The 27,250-nt window shown below is 36.9% G+C and overlaps 3 protein-coding genes across 3 annotated transcripts; all 3 read right to left on the reverse strand.

Annotated features, from left to right (window-relative positions):
- Nucleotides 1–611: 611 nt before the first annotated feature.
- LOC100671708 (olfactory receptor 5V1-like) lies at nt 612–2,177 on the reverse strand. Its single transcript, XM_003421837.3, has one exon. It carries the CDS (start codon nt 1,709–1,711, stop codon nt 755–757), a length of 957 nt encoding a protein of 318 aa, XP_003421885.2. The 5' UTR covers nt 1,712–2,177; the 3' UTR covers nt 612–754.
- Nucleotides 2,178–12,902: 10,725 nt separating this feature from the next.
- Nucleotides 12,903–13,867, reverse strand: LOC100671994 (olfactory receptor 12D3-like). Its single transcript, XM_003421838.3, has one exon. The coding sequence runs from the start codon at nt 13,833–13,835 to the stop codon at nt 12,903–12,905; it is 933 nt and encodes a 310-aa protein (XP_003421886.2). The 5' UTR covers nt 13,836–13,867.
- A 12,082-nt stretch (nt 13,868–25,949) lies between these two features.
- Nucleotides 25,950–26,965, reverse strand: LOC100654936 (olfactory receptor 12D3-like). Its single transcript, XM_003421803.4, has one exon. The coding sequence runs from the start codon at nt 26,901–26,903 to the stop codon at nt 25,950–25,952; it is 954 nt and encodes a 317-aa protein (XP_003421851.2). The 5' UTR covers nt 26,904–26,965.
- Nucleotides 26,966–27,250: the final 285 nt, after the last annotated feature.

Raw genomic sequence — 27,250 nt, forward strand, 5'->3', positions numbered from 1 at the left:
GCAGTGGGTTTCATAATTTATTTCTATTAACATTGTACAAATATTTATCTTACAATCTGTTTAGGGCAATTCAGTCATTTATAGTAACTGTGGTTATGTTTCTGCTGTTTTTTTTGCACTGATTTTTTTCATTTTTCATATCGACTCAGGTGTCTGCTTATCCTCGATTTTGTGGTGGGCATTGTGATGATGTCACTTTTCTTCAGAAATGATTTTCATTTGCTTCATCTAGGTGCCCGGACACTATCAATCTGAAATAACCTTAATCAATTTTAGGATTTGAAATCTTCTGGGTCAACCACATGTTTCAAAGCCTAGCTGTAATCCAGGTAAAGACTGGTTTATTTCTGCCTCAGTGTTATAACTGGGGTGCAGTCCTTTAGATTCCCACCCCTACGCAGGTGCCAATGTGCTATTCAGAATCTCAGTCACTTCTTCAAGATCAACAAATGCCCTAGCAAAAAAGAGCCCCAAATGTCAATTTCAAACCTTTGTTTTCTGTTCATATGTCCAATCTTGGCTTTGATGATTTCTAACTTTTTATTTCACTGATTTTTTTTTTGGAATTTTTAAAAATATTTCATATAGATTATTTTAGCGGGGGAGTTTGTACAGAGCAACTAGTCAATTTTTACTGGAAGTGAAGTTTATAGTTAACTTTTAATTTTGTTGAAGAGTCATCAATAAAAATCAGCTCCTATAAGTAAGATGTACAGTTTTGTGATATATATGATTTTCCTCAGAAGAGTAAAGTTTATACATCAAAAGTTAAAGAAATAGAAGCCTGCCACTTTCTCCGCATAACTTTCATAGCCTCTTTAATATCCTTATTCCTCAAAAAATAGATTATAGGGTTTAGCATGGGAGTTACAACACTGTACAATACTGATATCAGCCTGTCTTTCTCTATGGAATAAGCTGAGATGGGTCGTACATACGTGAAGATAGAGCTTCCATAGTAAAGAAGGACAATGACCAGGTGGGAGGCACACGTAGAAAATGCCTTTTGCCTTCCCTCTGAAGAACTGATCCTTAAAATGGTAGACACAATATAAAGGCATGAAAGGATGATACACAAGAGAGGAGTCCAACCAACGAAGACTCCAATGGAGAGTAGCACTAGCTCATTGACAGAAGTGTCCCCACAAGACAAGGTCAGCAAAGGTGGGATGTCACAGAAAAAATAATTAATCTGATTATTCCCACAGAAGGGCAGGTGGAAAGTCAGCATTGTGTGCACCACTGAGTTGAGGAAACCACCAGCCCATGAAGAAGCTGCTAATTGGCTGTATATAGTCTTGTTCATAATAATTGAATATCTTAAGGGTTTGCAGATTGCCACATAACGATCATATGCCATTGCTGCCAAGAGCAGGGACTCTGACCCCACAAAGAAAATAAATGCAAAAAGTTGAGCTATACAACCCCCATAAGAAATGCTTTTCTTCTCTGACAGAAGATGCACCATCATCTGAGGAACATTGGTGGTGGTGTAGCAGATGTCAATAAATGCTAAGTTTTCCAGAAAAAAATACATCGGTGTGTGTAGACGTGCATCAACCATGGTCACCAAGATAAGGAAAATATTTCCTCCCAAGGTATAGATATAAGTTACAAGGAAGATAGTGAAAAGTAAAAATTGCAGCTCATTTAAGTTGGAGAATCCTAAGATGATAAACTCGAATGGAGCTGTCTGGTTTTCTTCTTCCATAATGTGGCTGTGGTTTGCTTTTTGAAATTGGGAACAGGGAGCCACAGATTTCTGTAATCATGTACTGCTCCAGAAATAGTCTACAAAACAAAGAAAAAAAAAATTCACAGATGAAAGAGTAAAATTATTTATGAACAACAACATCAGGCATGGCTGTAAAAATTCACAATCCCACAACAAATAAACTCTGCAATCTAGTGTCCGGCATAAATATGAAACGGTAGTAGCTTATGGTAGTGGCTCATGTTAAATTTTCAAGAGTTTTGTAAGCTGGTTATTAAACACAGCCATTAGTAAAATGAAACCACATAAACTTATCATTCAATAAACTATACTAAAAACAAAGGTAACAAATGCATAAAACTCATCATTTCCTAGTCATTTTACATTTTACTATTATTTATGCTTTCGGGATTACTGCTTCTATTGTAGCTATCGGAAGGCAATGCCATATGATAGCGTGTTACTGCACATCGCTTCCCAAATCTGTGTTCATGACACTACACTGCTAGCCTGAAATTGGCCGTGGTAGAAGTATTTACACCAGAGAATTTGTCAAATGTCATAAATCAGGGCTTGATTGATGGTTTTGTTGACTGCCTAAGGTTAAGAAATATGATGCACATTAAACTTTAAAACGTGTCATGTCCAAAGCCATTACATTGTGAATAACTGAAAAAGCCATGAGGCAATTTTCTTCCTGTATTCGGAAATTGTTATCTGCTTTTTTTTTTTTTTATCAAAAATGTCACTCATGTCCTGAATGAGTGCAACACAGACACAGAACCCCATTGATTCAATTCCGTGTCACTTATTCACATAAACAAAAACATCAACCAACAGCCATGGCATTCATCAATGACGTGAGTGACTTATTTGTTGAACTGGATAGAATTCCAGCATTTATTCATAGGCTGATTTTGTCAAATCATGATTGGATTTCAACCATAGTTTGGTTACGTGTACAAGTATTCAGCAAAAATCAATAAAACATTCCATAAGCATCAATTATCTATATGTAATTGACAATAAAGAGTATTGTATATTTTATTATTAGTTGTAAATTGTATATGGTGCATTCTTTATATCAGTTAAATTTATTATAAACATTTGTGTGTGTGAGTGTGTGTAAGTGTATTTCCCTACCTCCTGGAAAGGCAGTTGTTAAAACATTTACTAGCCCACCACTGGCTACTGCTTTTGAAAGTACTGCCTCTCTTTCTGGCTACTTGATTGAGTTCAGAGCCGTAAGGAACTTGCCCAGGTTCACATAGCTCATAATCACCAATTTGACGATTCCAAGCTAATTAGGTCTGGACCCATAGTCTGAGTTCTTTCAACAGCCTAAGATGACAAATAGGTATTATCCTGCATCCCAATTCTGATCTATTGGTAGAGACTGCATTATAACGCTGTATGGATAAATTACATGAAGATACCCCAACCTATAATACAATATACCTATACTTTTTTTTTTTTATATACCTATAATATACCCCATTCTACAGCTTTTCATTCAATGGTATATTTTCTGGAACATGGTTTTTTTTTTTTTTTTTTTTTTAAACTTTCCAGAGTAGAAGCCTCTCTTCTCTTTGTTGCTCTTGCTCTCACTCCCATCTCTCCCTTTCTCTCAAACACACACACACGCATGCACAAACACAGACACCTCAATTTTTAGGAGACATCCCTACCAAAGGAAATTTAGACTCAGATAATGAGGATAAACCCACTGCCATCGAGTTGATTCCAAATGATAATGAGTTTATGATAAATAAAATTAGCTTTTGAAGGTATTTTTTTTTTTTTTTTTAGTAGCTCTATCTTGCTACTAGCTTTTCTTGAACACCTCTTCCAAGTCATGAGAAACATGGGCCAGCCAGTTCCTGGTGCTCAGGTTAATCATGCTGGTCATGATCAGTAGTAATCATAACTGTATCAAGTTAATTAAAAATATTTCATAGGTTCATAGCTATGCTAGTAAATGGAAAGGAGGCAAAGCACATCAGAGCAAAAACTGTGACGAACTCAGCATCACCAACTACCTTATTAGGTAGATGAACACACAAATTATCTTGAAAGTAGACAAACAGATGTACATTTGTGACTACATAAATATCTAGTTCCTTATTTGTTGGTGACTTTCTGCATGTGCTATATTGTTATAAGAATGGGAGGTTTTGTAGAATGTGTTTCCCAGATTGTAAAGTGATATGGAAAGGAGAATTATTCTTTATAAATTAATACACAGGATGGAAGTGAGTGTCAACCATAGGAAGATGATTTTAATGTTCAGGATATGGAAAATGTTCAAAGAACATGGTGAGTTTGTATTCCCCAATTTAATTGGCTAGGATTTTCTTGGATTATAAAAGTTGTTGTTGCTGTTAGGTGCTGCCCAGTAGAATTTGACTCATAGCGACACCATTTGACAGAGTATAACTGACCCATAAGGTTTTCTAGGCTGTAATCTTTACAGGAGAGGATCACCAGATCTTTCTCCTGTGGAGTGGCTGGGTAGCTCAAACTGCCAACCTTTTAGTTAGCCGTCAAGTTAACTATGTGTCACCAGGGCTCCTGATTATAAGAGTAATATGTGTTTATTGTAGAATGTGTGGATGATACAGAAAAATAAAATTTTATAATAATCCATTATCCCAGCACCAGAGAAGAGTTCCACTAGTAGTTTGGTTAATTTTTTACCTTGGCATGCGTGTCAATAACTATTCTCTGGAAACGTAATTTTTTAGAGTTTTATATAATGCCATTATATAGAAGTACCATACCTCTGAGTATTTGTTTTTACCAAAGGTTTTGTTATAATTAATATTATAATGAACATCTAAATGATGAAAACAAATCTCCTTAGGTTCCTTTTCAAGTATTTTGTGAAAATAATTTCCTAGAGTGGGTAAAAGTGACCATTTTTTAGGATTTTGATGCTACTGATCATATTATAATCTTTTGATGTTTCACTGAAGAGAATGGCATAAGGATCATATTGGTTGATCTTAGATGATATATCAGAGATGAGAGAGGCAGAACAAGAGAGTAAGGAGGCCAGAGTATTTGTTTTTATCTTTGCCACCAATTAACATTTTCAGTTCAGAAAAGTCATTTAGATTTTCTGATACTCAGAGGACTCATTTATAAAATTAAGGAAATGTGCTGACTCCAGAATTCTAGGAAATTATTTTGATTATATGACAAAAATTAAATGGTCACTCTGGTTGTTTAACATAACAAAGAATTTTAAAAACCAAATGCTTAAATCAATTTGTCACTTTTTATTCAAATAGTTTGCCAAGGTAACAGTTAACTTGTTGTAATTTATTTCTTCATGTTCAATATTATGATCTTAGATCAGACTCCAATGAGAAAATCTAGGCGAAAGACTAAGCAAAATAAACAATGAATGGAACAACATTGAGAGAGTGATTCATTGATCTTTGCCACTCCATGGATCACAAGAGTTCTTATCTGTAACTGATCATGGGGACGGTATAGGATAGGGCAGCATTTCCTTTCATTGTGCAGGAAGTGACCATAAGTCAGGGAGCCAACTTGATGGTAGCTAATAACAACAACAAAGATGCAAAATATCTTACCTATTTATTGTTTGTTAATTATTGCCTGTTCTCTGACTAGAATATAAGCTTCGACATCATTGTATTGGCTAGTTTTGTTAATGATGTGCCCCAGGCACCTAGAACAATATCTGAACACAATGAATATTTGGTGAATGTTGAATCAATTTTCAGGATCATTATTCATTAAAAATTAACTTGGAAAACTTATTCCTCTATGCTGAAAGCTTAAAAGAATATGAGCCAAAACATAGGATAATTTCTTTGTTGTATCAACACAACTTAATTTAGCCCCACTTACCCAGTTTGGAAACCCTGGTTGCATAGCGGTTAAGTGTTATAGCTGCTAACCAAAAGGTTGGCAGTTTGAATCCGCTAGGCATCTCTTGGAAACTCTATGGGGGCAGTTCTACTTTGTCATATAGGGTCACTATGAGTAGGAATTGACTTGACACCAACGGTTTTTTCTTTTTTTTTTTTACCCAATTTTGTTCAGTTTGATTTTCAGTGGTGTTGATTCAACTAGGAATTTTCGTGGAGAAAAATACTGTCTCCTTTGTAAAGAAAAAGTACTCTCTTCATCACTGTGTGTGAGCAAGGCTGAAATTCTCTTTATTATCATTTTTGCTACCATCCCTGCCCACTTACCTTTGGAACTACCCTGAATATGGCAAGAAGCTGCCACTGTCTTTCCTCTTTCCCCATTCATATGTCCAGCTAAAGAATCCTCTTCTTTTCTCCTGTTTGTATGATTTATACATTAAAAAAAAAACATTCTGTAGTGAAAATCTAATTACTTTTCCCTGAACAGCAACAGAAGAGACCTTGGAGACTTTGCGAATCTTACTAGCAATTAGCGTATATTGTAAAATTGTTCAGGGTGGCAAACTTTATTTAAAATAATACTTCCAAAAAAAAGGTTATTGGTTTCTATAATTTTATTCCTTAATATTGGATATTGATAGAAATATTATTATGATAAAGGATGTTAATGTGAGCTTCATCATATAATTAGAGAAATTTAAATTGCAAAGTCTCATTATATTTTTTATAACTTTTTGTCTAATTTGAGCCAGAATACAACTTTTGAGTTAGGTATGTGTGTGGTAGGCAGAATTCTAAGATGACTCCCACTGACCCTCACCATTGTCAAAGCTCCTCTCCTTGAGTGTGGACAGAACATGCAAATATGATGAGACATTGCTCCTGTGATCATATTATCTCACATGGCAAAAAAGATATGAATGAATAGCAATATGATATTTAATTGTAAATAAATATTGAGGTATAATAAATTAGTAATAATGCCCTAAATTCTAACCTACATATAAAACTAATTTAAGGAAAAAAATAACACCTAAGTCAGGAGGGAAGCAACTGGAGTTAAAGTATTCTAACATCCTCATGTTATCAGGGAAGTAGTAAGCATACTAATTCATACAGTATTCTAATAAACCAAGGATAAGAAAAAGGATACCTGCTATAAATTTTAAGATAACTATTACAACAATAATAAAATGGCATATCTAACAAGTTGATAAAGAAAAAAATACATATGTTTCACAGTTTATACAAGATAATTCAAGAGAAGAAAGAAAGGAAAATAAAAGTAGAAAGAAAAATAGAAAGTACATTGGAGAATGGTGTATTTAAACCTAAACATATCTGTTAATATCTTAAATGCAAACAGAATAAATATTCCAATTAAAAGACAAAGACTTTCAGGATGCATCAAAATAACTAACTTTAGGCTGCTTGCAAAAGACAGACTTTAAATAGACAAAAACAACAAGATTAAAGGTAAAAGAACAAAAAAATACCATGTGAACAATAATCAAAATAAATACGGTAGACCTACAATAGTATCAGATAAAGTGAACTATGAGAAAACAAAGCATAACAACTAGAGGTAAAGAGGAATGTTTCATATAGATAATGTGTTCCACCTCCCAGGAAGATAAAATAATAGTAAGTTTCTATGCAACTAACAATATAACCTCACATTAAATAAAGTAAACATTAATTGAATTAAAATATCAGTCGCAATCATGGTGGAAGATAATTTAATGCACGTTTCTCAGTTACTTACATAACAAGCTGGCAAGTTACCAGTCAATGAACTGTGTTTTTCCAATTGGACTATGTCAGTGTGTTGAGGTCTCTAAGTCACCACGCAAAGCAAACATGAGCAAAAATTAGACTCCTGTTACTTTAAGCCACTGAGTTTGGGGATTATTTATTTACATATATATAAATGGTCCTGTGGCATGCAGTAAATGAAGAAATATTTATTCAAGAAAATCTACTAGAGCTCCACTCCACACTAATGCAGCCAAGAGCACAGGGCTCCATCTTGTTCCAGCTTCTCATCAGCAGACTAACTTTTCAGAAGTGGCAGAACTTCAGCATTTCTTAGCCTGGTCCCAGATCTCTGTTGCTGAAGCTAATTTTGGTGAGAGTACAGCTGAGATAGGGGACTCCCTGTTTCCACTTAGCTCTCACTAGTGGTACCAAGGCTGCACCTTGGGTGTGGTGCCACTGAGAATACTGGAGCCAAATGTTATTGTCCTGATTTGCAGGCTGTGATAACACAGTGGGAGAAGTAAGCTGAGAAGACTGAGGTTGTTGCCCACCCACACCCCAGGACCACTGAGCTTTTAAAGCAGAATATCACTCACACAATGGGTGCACCATTGTCCATGAGAGTCAAAGTACAAACTTGAGTATATCCCACTTGAATTTAGAGACCATCTTAAGAATAGATTTGATGCATTGAACATTAATGACCAAATACCAGATGAATTGTGAAATGACTTCAAGGACATCATACATGAAGAAAGCAAAAGAATATTAAAAAGGCAGGAAAAAAAGAAAAGGCCAAAATAAATGTCAGAAGAGACTTGGGAACTTGTTTTTGAATGTGGAGTAGCTAAAGTGAATGGAAGAAATGATGAAGTAAAAGAGCCGAATAGGAGATTTCAAAGGGTGGCTCAAGAAGACAAAGTAAAATATTATAATGAAATGGCAAAGACCTGGAGTTAGGAAACCAAAAGTGAAGAACACACTCAGCATTTCTCAACCTAAAAGAACTGAAGAAAAAATTCAGGTCTAATGTTGCAATATTTAAGGATTGTATGTACAAAATATTGAAAGACACAGGAAGCATCAAAAGAAGATGAAAGGAATACATACAGTCACTTAACCAAAAAGAATTGGTCTACATTCAACCATTTTAGGAGGTAGCATATGGTCAAGAACTGATGGTATTAAAGGAAGAGGTCCAAGCTGCACTGAAGGCATTCAGGAAAAACAAGGCTCTAGAAATTTACAGAATACCAGTTGAGATATTTCAATAAATGGATGCAATGCTGGAAGCACTCATTCATCTATGCCAAGAAATTTGAAAGATAGCTACCTGGTCAGCTGACTAGCAGAGACCCATATTTATGCCCATTCCAAAGAAAGGTGATCCAAAAGAATGTGGAAATTATCAAACAATATCATTTGCATGTCAAATTTCACTGAAGATAATTCAAAAACAGTTGCAATAGTACATCAACAGGGAACTGCCAGAAATTCAAGCCAGATTCAAAAGAGGATTTGGAATGAGAGCTATCATTGCTGATGTCAGAAGGATCTTGGCTGGAAGCAGAGGATACCAGAAAGATGTTTACCTGTGTTTTATTGACTATGAGAAGGCATTTGACAGTGTGGATCATAACAAACTATAGATAACATTGTGAAGAATGGGAATTCCCGAACACTTAATTATACTCATGAGGAACCTGTACCTAGACTAAGAAGCAGTCATTCAAAGAGAACAAGGGGATTCTGCATGGTTTAAAACCAGGAAAGGTGTGCATCAGGGTTGTATCTTTTCACCATGCTTATTCAATCTTTATTCTGAACAAATAATTCAAGAAGCTGGATTATATGAAAAAGAACAGGGTGTCAGGATTAGACACAGACTCATTAACAGACCGCAATATGTAGATGACACAATCTTGCTTTCTGGAAGTAAAGAGAACTCGAAGCACTTACTGATGAAGATCAAAGACTACAGCCTTCAGTATGGGTTATACTTCAGCATAAAGAAAACAAAAATCCTCACAAATGGACTAATAAGCAACATCATAATAAACGGAGAAAAATTTGATGTTGTCAAGGATTTCATTTTACTTGTATCCACAGTCAACATCCATGAAAGCAACAGTCAAGAAATCAAACAAAATATTGCCTTGGGCAAATCTGCTGCAAAAGTCCTCTGCAAGGTGTCAAAAAGCAAAGATGTCACTTTGAGGACTAAGGTGTGCTTGATCCAAACCACACTTTTTTTAAATCTCCTCATTTGCATGCAAAACCTTGGCAATGAATAAGGAAGACTGAAGAAGAATTGATGCCTTTGAATTATGGGGTTGGCAAAGAATATTGAATATACCATGGATTGCCGGAAGAATGAACCAATTTGTCTTGGAAGAACTACAGTTAGAATGATCCTTAGAGACAAGGATAGCAAGTCTTCATCTTACATACTTTGGACATGTCAGGAGGGACCAGTCCCTGGAGAAGGGCTTCATGTTTGGTGATGTAGAGGGTCAGTGAAAAAGAAGAAAACCCTTAACAAAATGGGTTGACACAGTGGTTGCAACAACGAGCTCAAAAAGCAATGATTGTGAGGATGGTACAGGACTGAGCAGTATTTCATTCTGTTGTACATAGGATCACTCTGAGTTGGAACTGACTTGATGGCACCTAACAACAACATCATTGTCTCCACACCAGGCGTCAGAGTCATTGGCTCAGAAATTTTGTATGGAGGAGAAGCAGAGAACCTGGAAAAGAGACAGAAGGAAGGAGCCCACCTGGAGTCAAAACAAATTTCAAACATTGACCTGGAAACCACTCTACCAGTGGAGCCCAAATTTAATTGGGTAAGTTTGCAGAGCAATTTAGGCCCCTAGGGCATTACTGAAAACAATCCAGCAATCAATTAGCAATTTGTGGAGCTTAACAGCTGGGTTTGGCCAAGGAAAGAGATAGGCAGAGACAGCCCTGGGAAAACCACTCCAACCCAAGGTGACTATGGGCATACTCAGGATTGTGCCATGCTGAGGAACAACATAGTAGGCTAACATAAATTTTAAAGGAAAAAATTGACTCTCTTGTGTGGAAAAATGGAACTGAAATTAGCAAAAAATTGAAGAAAAGTACTCAAAATTTTATGTTTATGTGAGGTATGATAGATTTCTATTAGCTTGTTTTATTCATGTACAAACAAACCAATCTTAGGTACAAAAAATATGTTAATATAAGGAAGTATTTGTTTATCATCCTAGTACAAATACATACAAATGTATTTAGTAAACTTCCTCAGAGCTCTGTAAATCACATTTTTATGAATGTACAAAGTCCCTCTCCATCAGTAATTATCTAGAAACACACATAAAGGTTATTAACAGAAATTGTTAAAACTGTGACTTTTATAAAAATGAACATGGTGTTTAGAAGAGAGCAAGCAAGAAAAAAAAATCAAGAGTGACAGAAAGAATACCAAGATGTAGAGACAGAACAGGTTAAATTGAATACGAGAGAGAACCAGAGGTCCTGGGTATTCCTGATGACGATCTAATATCTATGCCAGTCAATAAATTTAGTGGAAAAAACAAACAGTTGAATTGGTCCTTTGGTATCGTATATACAGAAACACTAACTCAAAATTTTAATTGTGTGCGTAAAGATACAATCAGTGTATTCGAGGACAGTTTGAATATAAAAGAAAATATTTGAGAAGTTTTTATAATTTATAATATGGATGGTTATTTTTCCGCATCTAATATCTTATGGGCCTAGGTATAACCTAGGGTGTATACCTCTGTGATAATGGTATTAGATACGAAACAGAATATTACTTCTACTTTAGACAAACATTCTCTATTGGCCCTAGATTTTATCTCAGTTACCCTCTATAGTATTTTCTTTAGTTGCCACATTCTGTCTTACATCATGGTCATTTCTATTCTTATTTCACTCCTCTGAATAAAGTATAAACTCCCCAAAGGTTAAGATTATATTTTATTATTAGTCTTATTATATGAAAAACAGACTGAACCATGTTCAAGTAAGTTAAACTGCCGCAGTTATCTTTGATAATAAAGACTGCATCCTTATCTCAAGCTGAAAAAACAAAAACCAAACCTGTTGCCCACAGAGTCGATTCCGACTCATAACTAAAGGTCCTAAAAATACGTTGTTCAGGACCTAAAGAGGACGACTTAATGGGAAGGATTGCCTCAGTTCAAGTCAACCCATTATGAGAAGAACAAATTCAAGTCTTTGAATGTCCATAGCCTAATTTATTTACACTACAGATGTTTCTTTAGAGTTAACATAGATAAGTAAACACTGAGAACAATCCTTGATGTTAGCTTTCACAGCACACATCTAAGCTGTCAGCAAATATTAAAAAGTTATGTTTTTAAAATACATCCAGAATCTAACTACCTCTCTTAGCTCCACCACTATCACCCTCGTCTAAGCCCAACACCAATTCTCATCTAAAGAACAATAAGGGAATCCTAATCAATTCTGAAGAGCCCTAGTGGCACAGTGATTAAGCGATCAGCTGCTAACCGAAAGGTTTGAACTCACCAGCTACGCCAGGGGAGTGAAGACCTGGCAATCTTCTCCCTTATGACTTCAGCCTAGGAAACATAGGGTGGTTCTACTCTGTCCTATAGGGTCTCCATAAGTTGGAATCAACTGGATAGCACATAATAACCAATTTGCTCCCCTACTCTTTATTCTCAACGTAGCATTCACTGTCATTCTTTCAACACAGAAGTTATATCAAGTCAGCTCATTGATCAAACACCCTAATGTCATCCTGTATCACTCAGTGTAAACACTAAATTAAAAGAAAATAATCCACAAGAGACCCATGACATAGCCAGATCTCTGTCTTTATCTTTTGCCGCTCTTTCCATTACCCACTGGGTTCTAGGCAGATTGACCATTTTGCTTTTCCTCGCATAGAGCAAGCAGACTTTATCCCAGTGCTCTTTCACTTTCTTCTCTTTCTGCATAATATAAAATCAGATATTCAGATGTTAATATATCTTCAAATGTTTGCACAAATCACTCCCTCATTTCCTTTAGAATTATGCTCATGTTACCTGCTTGGAGAAGCTTTTGCTGATCCAACCATAAAAACAGTGCCAACCTCAGCACAATGCTTCTTCCTTACCTTCCATAACATGTATCACCTTCAGACAGCAACATGCAATTACTTATTCATCTCCTTATAGTCCACCTCCTCCACTAAAATTTAATATCTATATTAAGTCCTCATGGCATGCCTTTTTTTTTTATCCTCTATCGTATCCTTGAACATTTTCTGCTCAAAGAATATTTTGAAAGAATGACTGAAGGAAGAAACGTTCAAATGAATAGTAACTGGACACATAAGAGTGAAGAATCTATTTACCAATGGTATAAATTCTAAAAGGAAAATAATATTCAAGAAATGTAGTTATTATAGATGATAAAATGAGTATCATAAAATCACATGCAATTTTCATTTGTTCTAGTGTTGCCACCAGCCATCCTTAGGCAAACAGTTTCCTCCGAAAGAGTTTCCTCAGAGCCAAGGTCACTTCCTCATTCCTAAGTGTGTATATCAGTGGATTCAGCACTGGGGTGACAGTGGTGTGTATGACAGCCACAAACTTTTCCTGTATGGCAGAGGTGGTGGAGGTAGCAGGAATGTAGACGAGGCCCACAGTTCCATAGAAGAGACAAACCACCATGAAATGGGAGGCACAAGTGGACAGAGCCTTGCGGAGTGCACTGCAGGTCTGGTGCTTGAACACAAGGAAGCCAATAATGTAAAAGTAGGAGAGGAGGGTCAGGAAGCAAGCTGCCGTGGCTAGGCTGCAAGTGACAACGAAAATGAGCCATTGATTGAGTCGCTTGTCACCACAAGCCAATACCAAGAGAGGCTTGACATCGCAGAAGAAGTAGTTGAGCTTCTCAGAGCCACAAAAGTTCAGACGTGCAGTCATGACTGAATGCATCAGGGCATAAAAGAAGCTGGTGAGCCAGGCCACACCTGCCAGCAGAATGCACACCTGGGGGCTCATGATGACCATGTAGCGGAGTGGGTAGCAAATGGCCACAAATCGGTCAAAGCCCATGATGGTCAGCAACATGGCCTCGGTGCAGCCCAGGAAGTGGAAGAAGTGTAGCTGGGTGATGCAGCCTGGGAAGGAGATAGCCTTTCGAGTGGAAAGGAGGTTCAACATAAGCTTGGGTAGTGTCACTGAGGAATAGCAGATATCAAGACAAGAAAGGTTTCCCAGGAAAAAATACATAGGGGAGTGGAGTCTTGCCTCCGAGACGACGATGACTAATATGGCCCCATTTCCAAATAGATTTATCAGGTATAGAATGAGCAATACCATGAAGATTACCGGCTGCAGCTCCTGAATACAGGTCAGTCCCAGCAAAAGAAACTCATTTGCTCTAGTGATGTTCTCCATTGCTTTGGGAAGGAAATGTAACGCTGACAATTAGCAAATTGGTTTCAGTCTATTTTGTAGGGTTTAGTGAAGCAAGTTTATCTTCTAGGAGGATATCAGAATGAGCTATGGTGAGCAGAATTTTTAGGAACTCTGGAGATGAATTCATTTGCAACATAATTAAGCAAAACAAATACATGATAAATTCGGAGTTGCTGTGATATAAGTGATCCATAGAAGTAAGAAGGAGACTCAGAATGCTTAGTTAAACCTAAAAAGCAGCTCATAAAGAATAAAGTCAGATATTTAGAGATGGCATGTTAAAAAGAAGGGTCGGACTCAACAGTAGCATCATCTATGGCATTAAAATTAATGTATCTAATTAAAGTCTGTCAAAGACACATTTGCAAAATTTGATTTTTTTTTTTAATGGAGGTAACATAAACAGTTATTATTTTTGGTTACTGGTAGGAGCATGGCAGTAGCCTGGACCCAAATCTCCTCCCACTTGACAAAAAACAAAAAACAAAGCAAAAAAAAAAAAGGAGAATGAACTTCCCCACAACCTGCCTTCGTTGAACCTAGAAGACACTAAATAAAACTCATGAATTTCAAATAACATGTAGGCAGTAGGGCTACAATTTAGCAGAACTGGCATGGGTAGTCACCATGGTGCATCACAGCAGCTAGGCTGCCCATGCAGGAAGGAACCATCCAAACTCCTGAGAAGTACTGGCAGCAGGATGATTTTTGAAAACACCAGAAAATAATTGCCCCCACTGAGTGTGATTTGCTATGGGAATATCAGGAAAGACCAAGGCAGGGTACTGGCTCTGAGGAAGTAGAGAGAAAACCTTGCTGACTTCAAAGAGATTAAAAGTGTGGCAATGAAGAGGGGCCTTTGAGGCAAAAACCTGGCAGAACTACCCCATCCCCTCTGCCCATAGGAATCTCCGGCTAATCACTTGTCTCCCAAAATAAAACTTATTCAAGTACGAACCACATATAGGAAAAACTTTTGCATCCTTATGAATGTACAAGAAGAAAAAAATAGAAGATCATAATTTCTCGACAGAGGAAAACTCACCTGAAAAGTGTTGTGAAGAATGGGAAAACTATAGCACCATGTTTAGCTGTAGCAGAATAGCAGCCGAACAGAATTTTTTAAATGGGCAAAGAATACACAAATATGAAAAACAGAAATGCAAATTAAAATACAATGAAATGGCATTTTCACAAAGATTGAAATGTTTGTGATGACATTATATTTGCTTGAGGTGGTTATATACACAAGTGGGGATGCCAATTGATTTAACCTCTAGAGACCAATTTTCATTACTTTCAAAACTGAAAACTCTCACAGACCTTGAACTAACAATTCTAATTCCTACGATTTTTTCTTCAGATGTATTTACATATGTCAAAAATTATATATGTACCATTCATTTATATATTCACTTAAGTATTGCAAGGCAAAAAAAAGATTAGAAACAAAATGTCCAGCCATAGGGGATTGGTTAAATAATTTTCAATATGAAAAAAATCTTAAAAGAAACGAGGCAGCACCATATATTCCGTACTCAGCCACATACATGCAAAAAAAAAAAAAACTACTCACAAATACATACATATAAAGACCCAATGCAACTATACCTACTTTAAACTATAACTACTTTAAACAAAGAATCATCAAACAGATCAGAAAATTCAAAGTTTTTCTAGATTGACTTGTGCCAAAAGCATATTCGCTGTCTCCACCCTTAAATTTCCACAGCCCAGTTACTCTAACCCACCTTTTCAATTCCTTTCCATCAAAAAAGTCTCATTCTAATCTAATCTGTTTTGCTGTACGTACTACCTGTACCACTTCACCCTACTCTTTGCTCCTGTCTACACATCTTGGAATAAATGCATCTTTTTGGTGCACAAGGAAATCCAAGAATCAGGCCTGGAATGTATGGATCGTCTCCTCGAATAAAAGTAACAAGGAGGTTTTGGGCTGCTCAAAGCCTCATATGACAAACAGCTTACATTTAAGCGTAGGAATAAATCTCAGAAGACTTTGGTTTCATCTCCTAACCAGAAAATAAACAAGCTGAGTCCCCTCTGAATATCCCAGTGGTGTCCCAGGCATAGATGTCTTGGGATTTCCTCTCAAATTTCTTGTTCTATTTTTCTCTTTCCATTTATATTAGTTTACTTCCTTTTTGTGTGTGTTCTTATGAGAATATTGAACTTTATTTTAATACAGAAACCACCTTTGCACACCTGGAATGAATCCTACTTGGTAGTGGTGTATAATTCTTTTTATAGTTTGTAAGATTCGATTTGCAAATATTTTGTTGAGAATTTTTACACCCATGTTCATGAGAGTTGTCGATCTGTAGATTTTCTTTGTTGCAATGTTTTTATCTGATCTTGATTGTAGGAATTCCCCTTAGAATAAGTTGGAAAGTTTTCTGCTGCTTCTATTTTCTGGAACAAAATGCAAAGAATTTTTTCTTATAAAGGTTTGGTAAAATTCACTAGTGGAACATCTGGCGCTGGTGCTCTCTGTCTTGGAAGCGTATTATCAATTCATGTTTTTTTTAAAAAAATAGATTTAGGCCTGTTCAGATTATCTATTTCTCCTTGTGTGTTTTGATAGATTTTTTCATCCAAGAAATTGGTCTGTATTATCTTGGTTACCAAATTTGTGGGCAGAGAGTTGTTCATATTATTCTTTCATTATCTTTTAATGTCCATGGGATCAGTATGGACGGACTTCTTTCATTTCTGATATTAGCTATTTGTGTTTTCTCTTTTTTTCTTGGTTAGGCTGGCTAGAAGCTTATAAATTTTATTGATTTTTTTTTTCAAAGAACCAGCTATTGGTTTCATTTTTTTTTTTCAGTAATTTATGTTCTAATTTCCATCTTTTCATTTGTTCTGCTTACTTTTGATTTAATTTGCCTCCCTTTTCTAGTTTTCTATGGCAGAAGTTTAGGTTATAAGTTTTCAGCCGTTCTTCTTTCCTAAAGTAGGCATTCAGTGCTACCAGTTTCTCTCTCTATGCACCGCTTTTGCTGCATCCCGCAATTTTGATATGTTGTACTTCATTTTCCTTTAGTTCAAAATATTTTTAATTTCTCTTGTGATTTCTTCTTTCATTTGCTATTAATAAGTATGTTTTTTAATCACTATGTATTTTGGGATTTTTCAACTGTCTTTCTGCTTTTGATTTCTAGTTTAATTTCATTGTGGTCTGGGTATGTGCTTTGTATGCATTCTATTCTTATAAATTTTAAGTGTGTATTTTATGGCCTACAGTGTGGTCTATCTTGGTGTGAACAACATGTATTCTGCTATTGTTAGAAGAAGTATTTTATAAATGTCAATTAGATCCAGTTGATTACTTGTGCTGTTCTGCCCAAGTATGTCTTTACTGATTTTCTACCTGCTGGATCTGCCAATTACTGTTAGAAGAGTGTTGAAGTCTTCAACTCTAACAGTGGATTTGTCTATTTCTCTTTACACTTCCATCAGTTTTTGTCTCATGTATTTTGATGATTTGTTGTTAGGTACATACACATTGTTGTTATTAGGTGCCCTTGAGTCAATTTTCAACAAGTAAACCCATATGACAAAGTAGAACTGCCCCATAGGGTTTCTAGGCTATAATCTCTCTTTTTTTTTTTAATTGTGCTTTAAGTGAAAGTTTCAAAATCAAGTCAGTCTCTCATACAAAAATTTATATACACCTTGCTATGTACTTCTAGTTGCTCTCCCCCTAATGAGACAGCACCCTCCTTCTCTCCACCCTGTACTCCCCATGTCCATTCAGCCAGCTCCTGTCCCCCTCTGCCTTCTCATCTCCCCTCAAGACTGGAGCTGCCCACATAGTCTCATGAGTCTACTTGAGCCAAGAAGCTCATTCCTCACCAGTATCATTTCCTATCTTATAATCCAGTGCAATCACTGTTTGAAGAGTTGGCTTTGGGAATGATTCCAGTCTTGGGCTAAAAGAAGGTCTGGGGACCATGACCTCCAGGGTCCTTCCAGTCTCAGTCAGACCATTAAGCCTGGTCTTTGTACAAGAATTTGAGGTCTGCATCCCACTGTTCTGCTGCATCAGGGATTCTCTGTTGTGTTCCCTCTCAGGGAGGTCATCGATTGTAGCCGGGCACCATCTAGTTCTTCTGATCTCAGGCTGATGTAGTCTCTGATTTATGTGGGCTAATGATTACCTTGTGTTTTTGTGTTCTTCATTCTCCTTTGCTCCAGGTGGGTTGAGACCAGTTGATGCCTCTTAGATGGCTGCTTGCTAGCATTTAAGACCCCAGACACCACTCACCGATGTAGGATTCTAGGCTGTAATCTTAACAGGCACAGATTGCCAAGTCTTTCTCCCATGGAGTTGCTGGGTGGGTTTGAACTATCAACCTTTCGATTAGCATCCAAGTGCTTAAATGCTGCACTACCAGGCTCCTTAAATACACATTAAGGATTGTTTATGTCTTCTTAAAGGATTGACTCTTTCATCATTGTGTAATGCTCCTCTTTATTCCTGATAATTTTCCTTGTTTTGTTGCAGTTGGATTTGTCTCAAATTAATACAACCACTCTAGATTTCTTTTGATCAGTGTTATGGAATATTTTTTCTTCAGCCTTTTATTTTTAATCTACCTGTGTCTTTATCACTGGGTTTTTTTATGGGTGTCTTTATTCTTAAATTGGGTTTCTTGTAGACAGTGAGGATATTTTTTGTATCCACTCTGACAGTCTATCTTTTAACTGGTGTATTTAGACAATTCATATTTGCAGTGACTATTGATACAGTTGGATTATTATCAACCATGCTTGTAACTGTTTCCTGTTCATTGCCTGTCTCTTGTTTTTGTTTTTTGCCTTCTCTGATTTTAATTGAACATTTTATATGATTCTATTTTCTCTCATTATTAGTATGTCAATTACACCTCTTTTTAAAACTTTTCCATGGTTGCCCTAGGGTTTGCAATACACATTTACAATTAATTCAAGTCCACTTTCAGATAACACTGTATAACTTCATCATTAGTGCATGTGCTTTATAACAGAGTATTCCTGGGTCCTCCTTCCTATCCCTTATAACATTTCTGTCATTCATTTAACTTATCCATAAGCAATAATCATCTAATACATTGTTGCTGTCATTATTTTGAACACACTGTTATCTGTTAAGTCAATTAAGAATAGGAAAAAATAAAAGATTTATCTACTTTCATTTATTCATTCTAGACTGCTCTTCCTTTCTACATGTTGATCTCAGTTTTTTTTAAATAATTTTTATTGTGCTTTAAGTGAAAGATTACAAATCAAGACAGTATCTCCCACAAAAACCCATATATACCCTGCCACACACTCCCAATTACTCTTCCCCTAATGAGATAGCCCACTCTCTTCCTTCACTCTCTCTTTCTGTGTCCATTTCGCCAGCTTCTAACCCCCTCCAACCTCCAGGCAGGAGAAGCCAACAAAGTCTCAACTGTCCACCTGATCCAAGAAGCTCACTCTTCACCAGCATCCCTCTCCAACCCATTGTCCAGTCCAATCCATGTCTGAAGAGTTGGCTTTGGGAATGGTTCCTGTCCTGGGCCAACAGAAGGTCTGGGGGCCATGACAACCAGGGTCTTTCCCATCTCAGTCAGACCATTCAGTCTGGTCTTATGAGAATTTAGGGTCTGCGTCCCACTGCTCTTCTGCTCCCACATGCGCTCTCTGTTGTGTTCCCTGTCAGGGCAGTCATTGGTTGTAGCCAGGCACCATCTAGTTCTTCTGGTCTCAGGATGATGTAGGCTCTGGTTCATGTGGCCCTTTCTGTCTCTTGGGCTCATAATTGCCTTGTGTCCTTGGTGTTCTTCATTCTCCTTTGATCCAGGTGGGTTGAGACCAATTGATGCATCTTAGATGGCCACTTGCTAGCGTTTAAGACCCCAGAAACCACTCTTCAAAGTGGGATGCAGAATGTTTTCTTAATAGACTTTATTATGCCAATTGACTTAGATGTCCCCTGAAACCATGGTCCCCAGACCCCTGCCCCTGCTATGCTGGCCTTCGAAGCATTCAGTTTATTCAGGAAACTTCTTTGCTTTTGGTTTAGTCGCATTGTGCTGACCTCCCCTGTATTGTGCACTGCCTTTCCCTTCACCTAAAGTAGTTCTTATCTACTATGTAATTAGTGAATACCCTTCTCTCACCCTCCCTCCCTCTCCCTTTTAGTAACCACAAAGGAGTGTTTTCTTCTCAGTTTAAACTATTTCTCAAGTTCTTAAAATAGTGATCTTGTACAATATTTGCCCTTTTGCAACTGACTAATTTCACTCAGCATAATGCCTTCCAGGTTCCTCCATGTTATGAAATGTTTCACAGATTCCTCACTGTTCTTTATCGATGCATAGTATTCCATTCTGTGAATATACCATAATTTATTTATCCATTCATCTGTTGATGGGCACCTTGTTTGCTTCCATCTTTTTGCTATTGCAAACAGTCCTGCAATAAACATGGGTGTGCATATATCTGTTCGTGTAAAGGCTCTTATTTCTCTAGGATATATTCCAAGGAGTGGGATTGCTGGATCGTATGGTAGTTCTATTTCTAGCTTTTTAAGGAAGTGCGAAATCAATTTCCAAAGTGGTTTTACCATTTGACATTCCCACCAGCAATGTAGAAGTGTTCCAGTCTCTCCACAGCCTCTCCAACATTCATTATTTTGTGTTTCTTGGATTAATGCCAGCCTTGTTGGAGTGAGATGAAATCTCATTGTAGTTTTGATCTGCATTTCTCTAATGGCTAATGATTGTGAACATTTCCTTATATATCTGTTAGCTACCTGAACGTCTTCTTTAGTGAAGTGTCTGTTCATATCTTTTGCCCCTTTTTTAATTGGGTTATTTGTCTTTTTGCAGTTGAGTTTTCGAGTTTTAAAATCTATCATGTAGATTTTAGAGATCAGGCGCTGATCAGGAATATCATAGCTAAAAACTTCTTCCCAGTCTGTAGGTAGTCTTTTTATACTTTTGGTGAAGCCTTTGGATGAGCATAAGTGTTTGATTTTTAGGAACTCCCAGTTATCTAGTTTTTCTTCTACATTCTTTATAATGTTTTGTATACTGTTTATGCCATGTATTAGGGCTCCTAACATTTTCCCTACTTTTTCTCCCATGATCTTTATCGTTTTAGATTTTATATTTAGGTCTTTGATCCATTTTGAGTTCATTTTTGTGCATGGAGTGAGGTATGGGTCTTGTTTCATTTTTTTGCAGATGGCTATCTAGTTATGCCATCATCAGTTGTTAAAAAGACTGTCTTTTCCCCAGTTAACTGTTTTGGGGCCTTTGTCAAATATCAACTGCTCATATGTGGACGGATTTATGTCTGGATCCTCAATTCTGTTCTATTGGTCTATGTATCTGTTGTTGTACCAGTACCAGGCTGTTTTGACTACTGTGGTGGTATAATAGGTTCTAAAATCAGGTAAAGTAAGGCCTCCCACTTTGTTCTTCCTTTTCAGTAATGCCTTATTTATCCAGGGCCTCTTTCCCTTCCATATGAAGTAGGTGATTTGTTCTCCATCTCATGAAAGAATGTCGTTGGGATTTGGATCGGAATTGCATTAAATGTATAGATTGCTTTTGGTAGAATAGACATTTTTATAATGTTAAGTCTTTCTATCCACGAACAATGTATGTTCTTCCACTTGTGTAAGCCTCTTTTGGTTTCTTGCAGAAGTGTACTGTAGTTTTCTTTTGATCTCAGTTTTTGACCTACATAATTATGAACAATGCACACACACACACATATGGATCAACTTGGATACATGTAAGAAGCATAATGTTTAAATTTTTTGTGTGTGGCAGATTCAGACCTTTGATATAAGGGAAATTAGAGTTGAAAAGCTTACAAATGATTATATTATTAGGGAATAAATGTATTTGTTATAAAAATATTGAAATACATAGGAAACATATATATATATAATTAACTCTTGGAAAAAGAGAGGAGTATGAGAACTATTAATTATAAAATACTAAGAGTATTTTATAGTGCTATGGCTGCTAACCAAAGGTCGGCAGTTCGAATCTGCCAGGCGCTCCTTGGAAACTCTATGGGGCAGTTCTACTCTGTCCTATCGACTCGCTATGAGTCGGAATCGACTCGACAGCACTGGTCTGGATTTTTGGGTGAGAGTATATATGCTCTACTTTCCTATCATCTTCCCCTATACTTTCTTGCTGTCTAATAAAACTCAAATTAGTATTAGCCTGAGACCTTAAAAAAATTAAAAAGTGAATTTAAAACTCACACATAATTATGAAAACATAAATTTATATATAACATTTACATAGCTTTCTCAAGCTAAATAGAAGTAATTGGAAATGATTTAGTTACAGATAAACTAATTAGACATAGAACATGTATTAGACACAGACCAGCATATTTGAGAGACAACTATATTATCACTTTTAAAAATTGCCCTCCACAATTTTGGAAAGCATGAAGTGACTTACTAAATAAGAGAACAGTAAAGTTTCACATTACAAATACTACAATATAAATATCAACAAGGAAAATTCTAGAAACTTCTGTCTAATGTTATTTTAACGGATAGAGTTCATTCTTTGGCTCAATGAAAGGAGTACAAATGGGAGACTGTTTTGTAATGGGACTTTGTCATCATTACAGAAATGATCTAGCAGGGCAGACCAAACTCAATGTCTGAATAAATCAATAGATATTGTAATAATTATGAATATGTTATAGAGTTCAAAATGTTGTACCGTTTTTACATTCTGATTAGAGACACAATAAACACCTAGGAAGGTTTCTAAAATTCCTCTCCCTTTTCAACAGCAGTAACTCTCTTTTTAATTACAAAACATGTGCATCCTGTGCAGGTAATAAGCTTGCTCGCTCTGGGAAGCCTTATTCTGCATGATTCTTCCAAGGCTGCTTGTATGTAGTCTGCCAGTACAGACAGGGTTTGGTTCAACTGCCAGTCAAAGTTGTGTTGATAACATCAGGGAATTTCTAGAAAAGCTACAACTCCTGGAAAATGTCTTCAAAAGGAGTTTAGTGTGGCCTGTGGGCTTATGGAGCTCTTCAGAGAAAATGATTTCAACACTGCAAAGAATTTTAAGTATTACAGCCTCATAGAAACCAATTAATTTATAATACAAAATTGTGTAATACATAATTACATGTTCCCTTTCTAATGATACCCTATTGGCCATACAATTACATTGTCTCACAAAAGGCATTTTGCAAAGTATCTAATAACTTGATTACAGGAACTCCAAGGCACTGGCTTTCCAGACAAAGCAGATAACAATTGCTCATGGTGAGTTCTGGTCTCTGGAATCAAAAGGCTTCAGCATGATTGTCACTGCAGTGGTCTGTGGTGGTAAAGAGGATAAATCTTGTAAGAGCCTTGAGAGTTACTTGGGCTCCCTCCTCTCCTGTCCCACAGAGAGCTTCAGACTTCACATATTCAAGTTCTTTTTCACTGTGGTTAAACGAACTGAGTTAAACTGATGAAATCTCAAAATTGCATGATTTTACTCTTCCAATCTTCTGTAAACTCTACAGAGTTTGAATACTCTTTGATCTTCTCTTGGTGATGTTACAGCTAAAATCACAGCATTTGTACTCAGGATGCCTTGATTTGTAATCCTAGCTCCATCATTTACCAGCACTGTAACCTTGAACTAGTTGCTTACCACCTCTGATTTCTCATTTTTCACAGCTGTAGAACTAAGATAATGGCATCAAATTTGGTTGAGATTACCCAGCAATTCCACACCTCAGAATAGACCCACAAAACTTGAAAGCAGAGACTCTAACAGAAAGTTGTACACCAATGTTTATTGCAGCACTATTCGCAGCAGCCAAAAATGAAGAAAACCTACATGCCCATCAAAGGACGAACAGATAAACAAAATGTGGTACATATAAACAATGGAATACTACTCAGCCAGGAAGAGAAACAGAGTCTTGATACATGCTACAATATTGATGGAGCTTGAAGACATTATGCTGAACGAAATAAGTCAATCACAAGCAGGCAAATGTTATATGGCCTCACATATATAAAAAGATAAGAAAAGGCAAATGTATAGAGACCAAAGATTATTAGTGGTTACCAGTGGCAGGAGGAAGGAGAAAAGGGGGTTGGTAACAGAGGTGGAAAAATTGCATTCATTAGGGGTAGAGTCTCACAACTGGTTATTGTAATTGTGTCAATAAATTGTACACCTGTAAAAAGCTGAATTGGCAAAAGTGTGATAGATATATTTCCAACAATGACAAAAAAAAAAGAGTAGCTGCTGAGGCTGCTTGTGTACAACCAAATGGCTCATCAGATTTAGTTCTTTGGTATGGATGTTTAGGATCATGGGTTCATTGGACATCCCAGTTAACTGGCTAATAATATGTTTAGTGCCTCTGCCCTACCTCCTAGTTTATTTTGTAGTGCCTGGGCTCTTAAAAGCTTGCAAGAGGCTATCCAAGGCGTGACAATTGGTTTCTATTACCCTGCAGCAAAAGAGGAAGAAGGATAGTCAGGATTAGGAGGAAGCTGTGGCATGTGTGGCTAATTGCCTTCATGAACAACTGCCTTCTTTGCCATGAGACCAGAAGAATTAGATGGTATCTCGCTGCCATTATTGAACATTTGAACAAAGTTTCTATAGCAGAATCCTGATCATAAAAGGGGAAATGCAGAACAGAACTTCAAATTCTTATAGAATTTTTGGAGCCATGGAGGCTGGATGAACCCCTGAAACTATTGCCCTGAGATAATCTTTAAACCTTAGACCAAAAATATCCCCTGAAGTCTTCTTAAAAACAAACTATTGTTTAGCTTAACCAGTAAAAATTGATATCCTTGAACATTATGCTTTTTAAGAACTATCTATATAAGACCTAAGTGTGAACAGCAATTCAAAAGATTAGATAGGAACCTTAAGAGGCAGTGAGTTTATGTTAATGGGTCAGAAACAACTCAGAAAGGAAGGTGAGTATGGCTACACAACTCAAAAAATGTAATCAATGTCACTGAGTTGTACATGTAGAAACTTGAATTGGTGTATGTCTTGCTGTGTATATTCTCAACAACAATAACAATACCAACAGGCAGAATCTGAAAGAAATCTGATATAATTATGCAATAATTAAAAAAATACACATATATTTTTAATTATTGCATAATTTCTCAAATTTCAAATTTAAGCCCACTTCATTAGTCATTTTTCTTCCTTCTTTTATAATGCACTGGTGGCAAAAGGGTGCAAAATAGTGTAGGGCACTGTCTTTACTTCGTTATGAGAATGAGTGTTCACCGCCTGCTGTAGTTGTTATATGTATGCATGTAGGCATACTGAGTGAAATTTTAGCTTATTGTCCTACCCGTGTGGTGCCTTAATATTCCTATGATGTTGGAAGCTATGCCACCAGTATTTCACATACCTGCAGGGTCACCAATGGTGGACAGGTTTCAGAAGTCCTTCTAGATTAAGACAGATTAGGAAGAAAGATCTAGTAATCTACTTCTTAAAATTAGCCAACCAAAACCTATCTACAGATCTAAAACAGAACATTGTTGTAGATATAGTAGATATAGTGCTGGAAAATCGGGCCCTAGGTTGGAAGCCACTCAAAATACAGTGGCCACAACAATGGACTTGAGCATGCCCACCATCATGAAGATGGTGCAGGAACCAGGCAACATTCTGTCCTGTTGTACATGAGGTAGCCATGAGTTGGGACTGACTGGATGGCAGCTAACAACAGTGCTTAATTGCCCTGACACACATTTGTTTTTTTTGTGGGTCCATCTACTATGCTACTATAAGTTTCATTAGATTGTGAATTTGTTTTATTCACTTCTGTGTTTTCTGCACCTACTACACTGCCTAACACGTAATACATGTGCAAGAACTACCTCTAAGAAAATGAGTAGCTGAATAGAAACTGAATTATTATGCAGAAATCAATGCAGAACACAGTTACAGGTGGTGCAAATTCCAGAGAGAAAAAGAGAAATCAGGTAGAATATTCATTTACTGCAGATAAAGGGATAAAAGCCTTAATGGAAACCAGATATAAGTATCATTAGTCCTAGTGGTGCTGCTGGCAGTCTTTAAACAAAAACTTCCTCCTAAAGATTTTCTTCAGAGCCAACATCACTTCTGTATTCCTAAGCGTGTATATCAGTGGATTCAGCACTGGGGTGACTGCACTGTATATGATGGCCACTGTTCGGTCCTGAACCATGGAGGAAGCTGAGGCAGGACGAATGTATGTGAAGCCCACAGGTCCATAGAAGAGACAAACCACCATGAAATGGGAGGCACAAGTGGACAGAGCCTTGTGGAGCATACTGCAGGATCGGTGCTTGAACAGAAGAAAGCTAATAATATAAAAGTAGGAGAGAAGAGTCAGCAAGAAAGCTCCCATGGATATGCTGCCTGTGACAATGGAAAGAAGCCATTGATTGAGTAGTGTGTTGTTGCAGGCCAGTTCCAAGAGGGGCTTGACATCGCAGAAGAAGTGATTGACTTTCTGAGAGCTGCAAAAGTTCAGGTGTGCAGTCATAACTGAATGCATCAGGGCATAAAAGAAGCTGGTGATCCAGGCCACACCTGCCAGCAGAATACACACCTGGGGGCTCATGATGACCATGTAGTGGAGTGGGTAGCAGATGGCCACAAATCGGTCAAAGGCCATCATAGCTAGTAAGATGGCCTCTGTGCTTCCCAGAAAATGGAAAAAGTGGAGCTGAGCAATGCAGCCTAGGAAGGATATGGTCTTCTGAGTGGAGAGGAGGTTTATAAGCACCTTAGGCAGTGTCACTGAAGAATAGCAAATATCCAGACAAGAAAGGTTTCCCAGAAAAAAATACATAGGGGAGTGGAGTTTGGACTCCAAGAAAACAATTACTAATATAGCTCCATTTCCAACCAAATTTATCAGGTAAATGATAAAGAAAATCACAACGTAGAAAGGCTGTAAGTCCTCAACACTGGTCAGACCAAGTAAAAGAAACTCATTCACCGTAGTGACATTCTCCATTGATTTGGGGAGCAAATGTAACAGTAACAAGGTGTTAATTTTTCTGAAATTTTAAATTTATACTGTGGGGGTTAAGAGAAATAAGTTTATCATTTTGAGGCACCTAGTTTTTTTTAGGGATGAGTTGAAATGTCATTATAATACTTTACTTTGTCTTCTCAAGACGCCCTTTGAAATCTTCAGTTCTTTTACTTCATCATTTCTTCCTTTTACTTTAGCTGCTCGATGTTCAAGAGCAAGTTTCAGAGTCTCATCTGACAGCCATGTTGGTCTTTTCTTTCTTTCCTGTCTTTTCAATGATCTCTCACTTTTTTATGTATGATGTCTTTGATATCATTCCACAGCTC

The sequence above is a fragment of the Loxodonta africana genome, chromosome 1, assembly GCF_030014295.1.
Source record: "Loxodonta africana isolate mLoxAfr1 chromosome 1, mLoxAfr1.hap2, whole genome shotgun sequence".
Taxonomy (NCBI): Eukaryota; Metazoa; Chordata; class Mammalia; order Proboscidea; family Elephantidae; genus Loxodonta; species Loxodonta africana.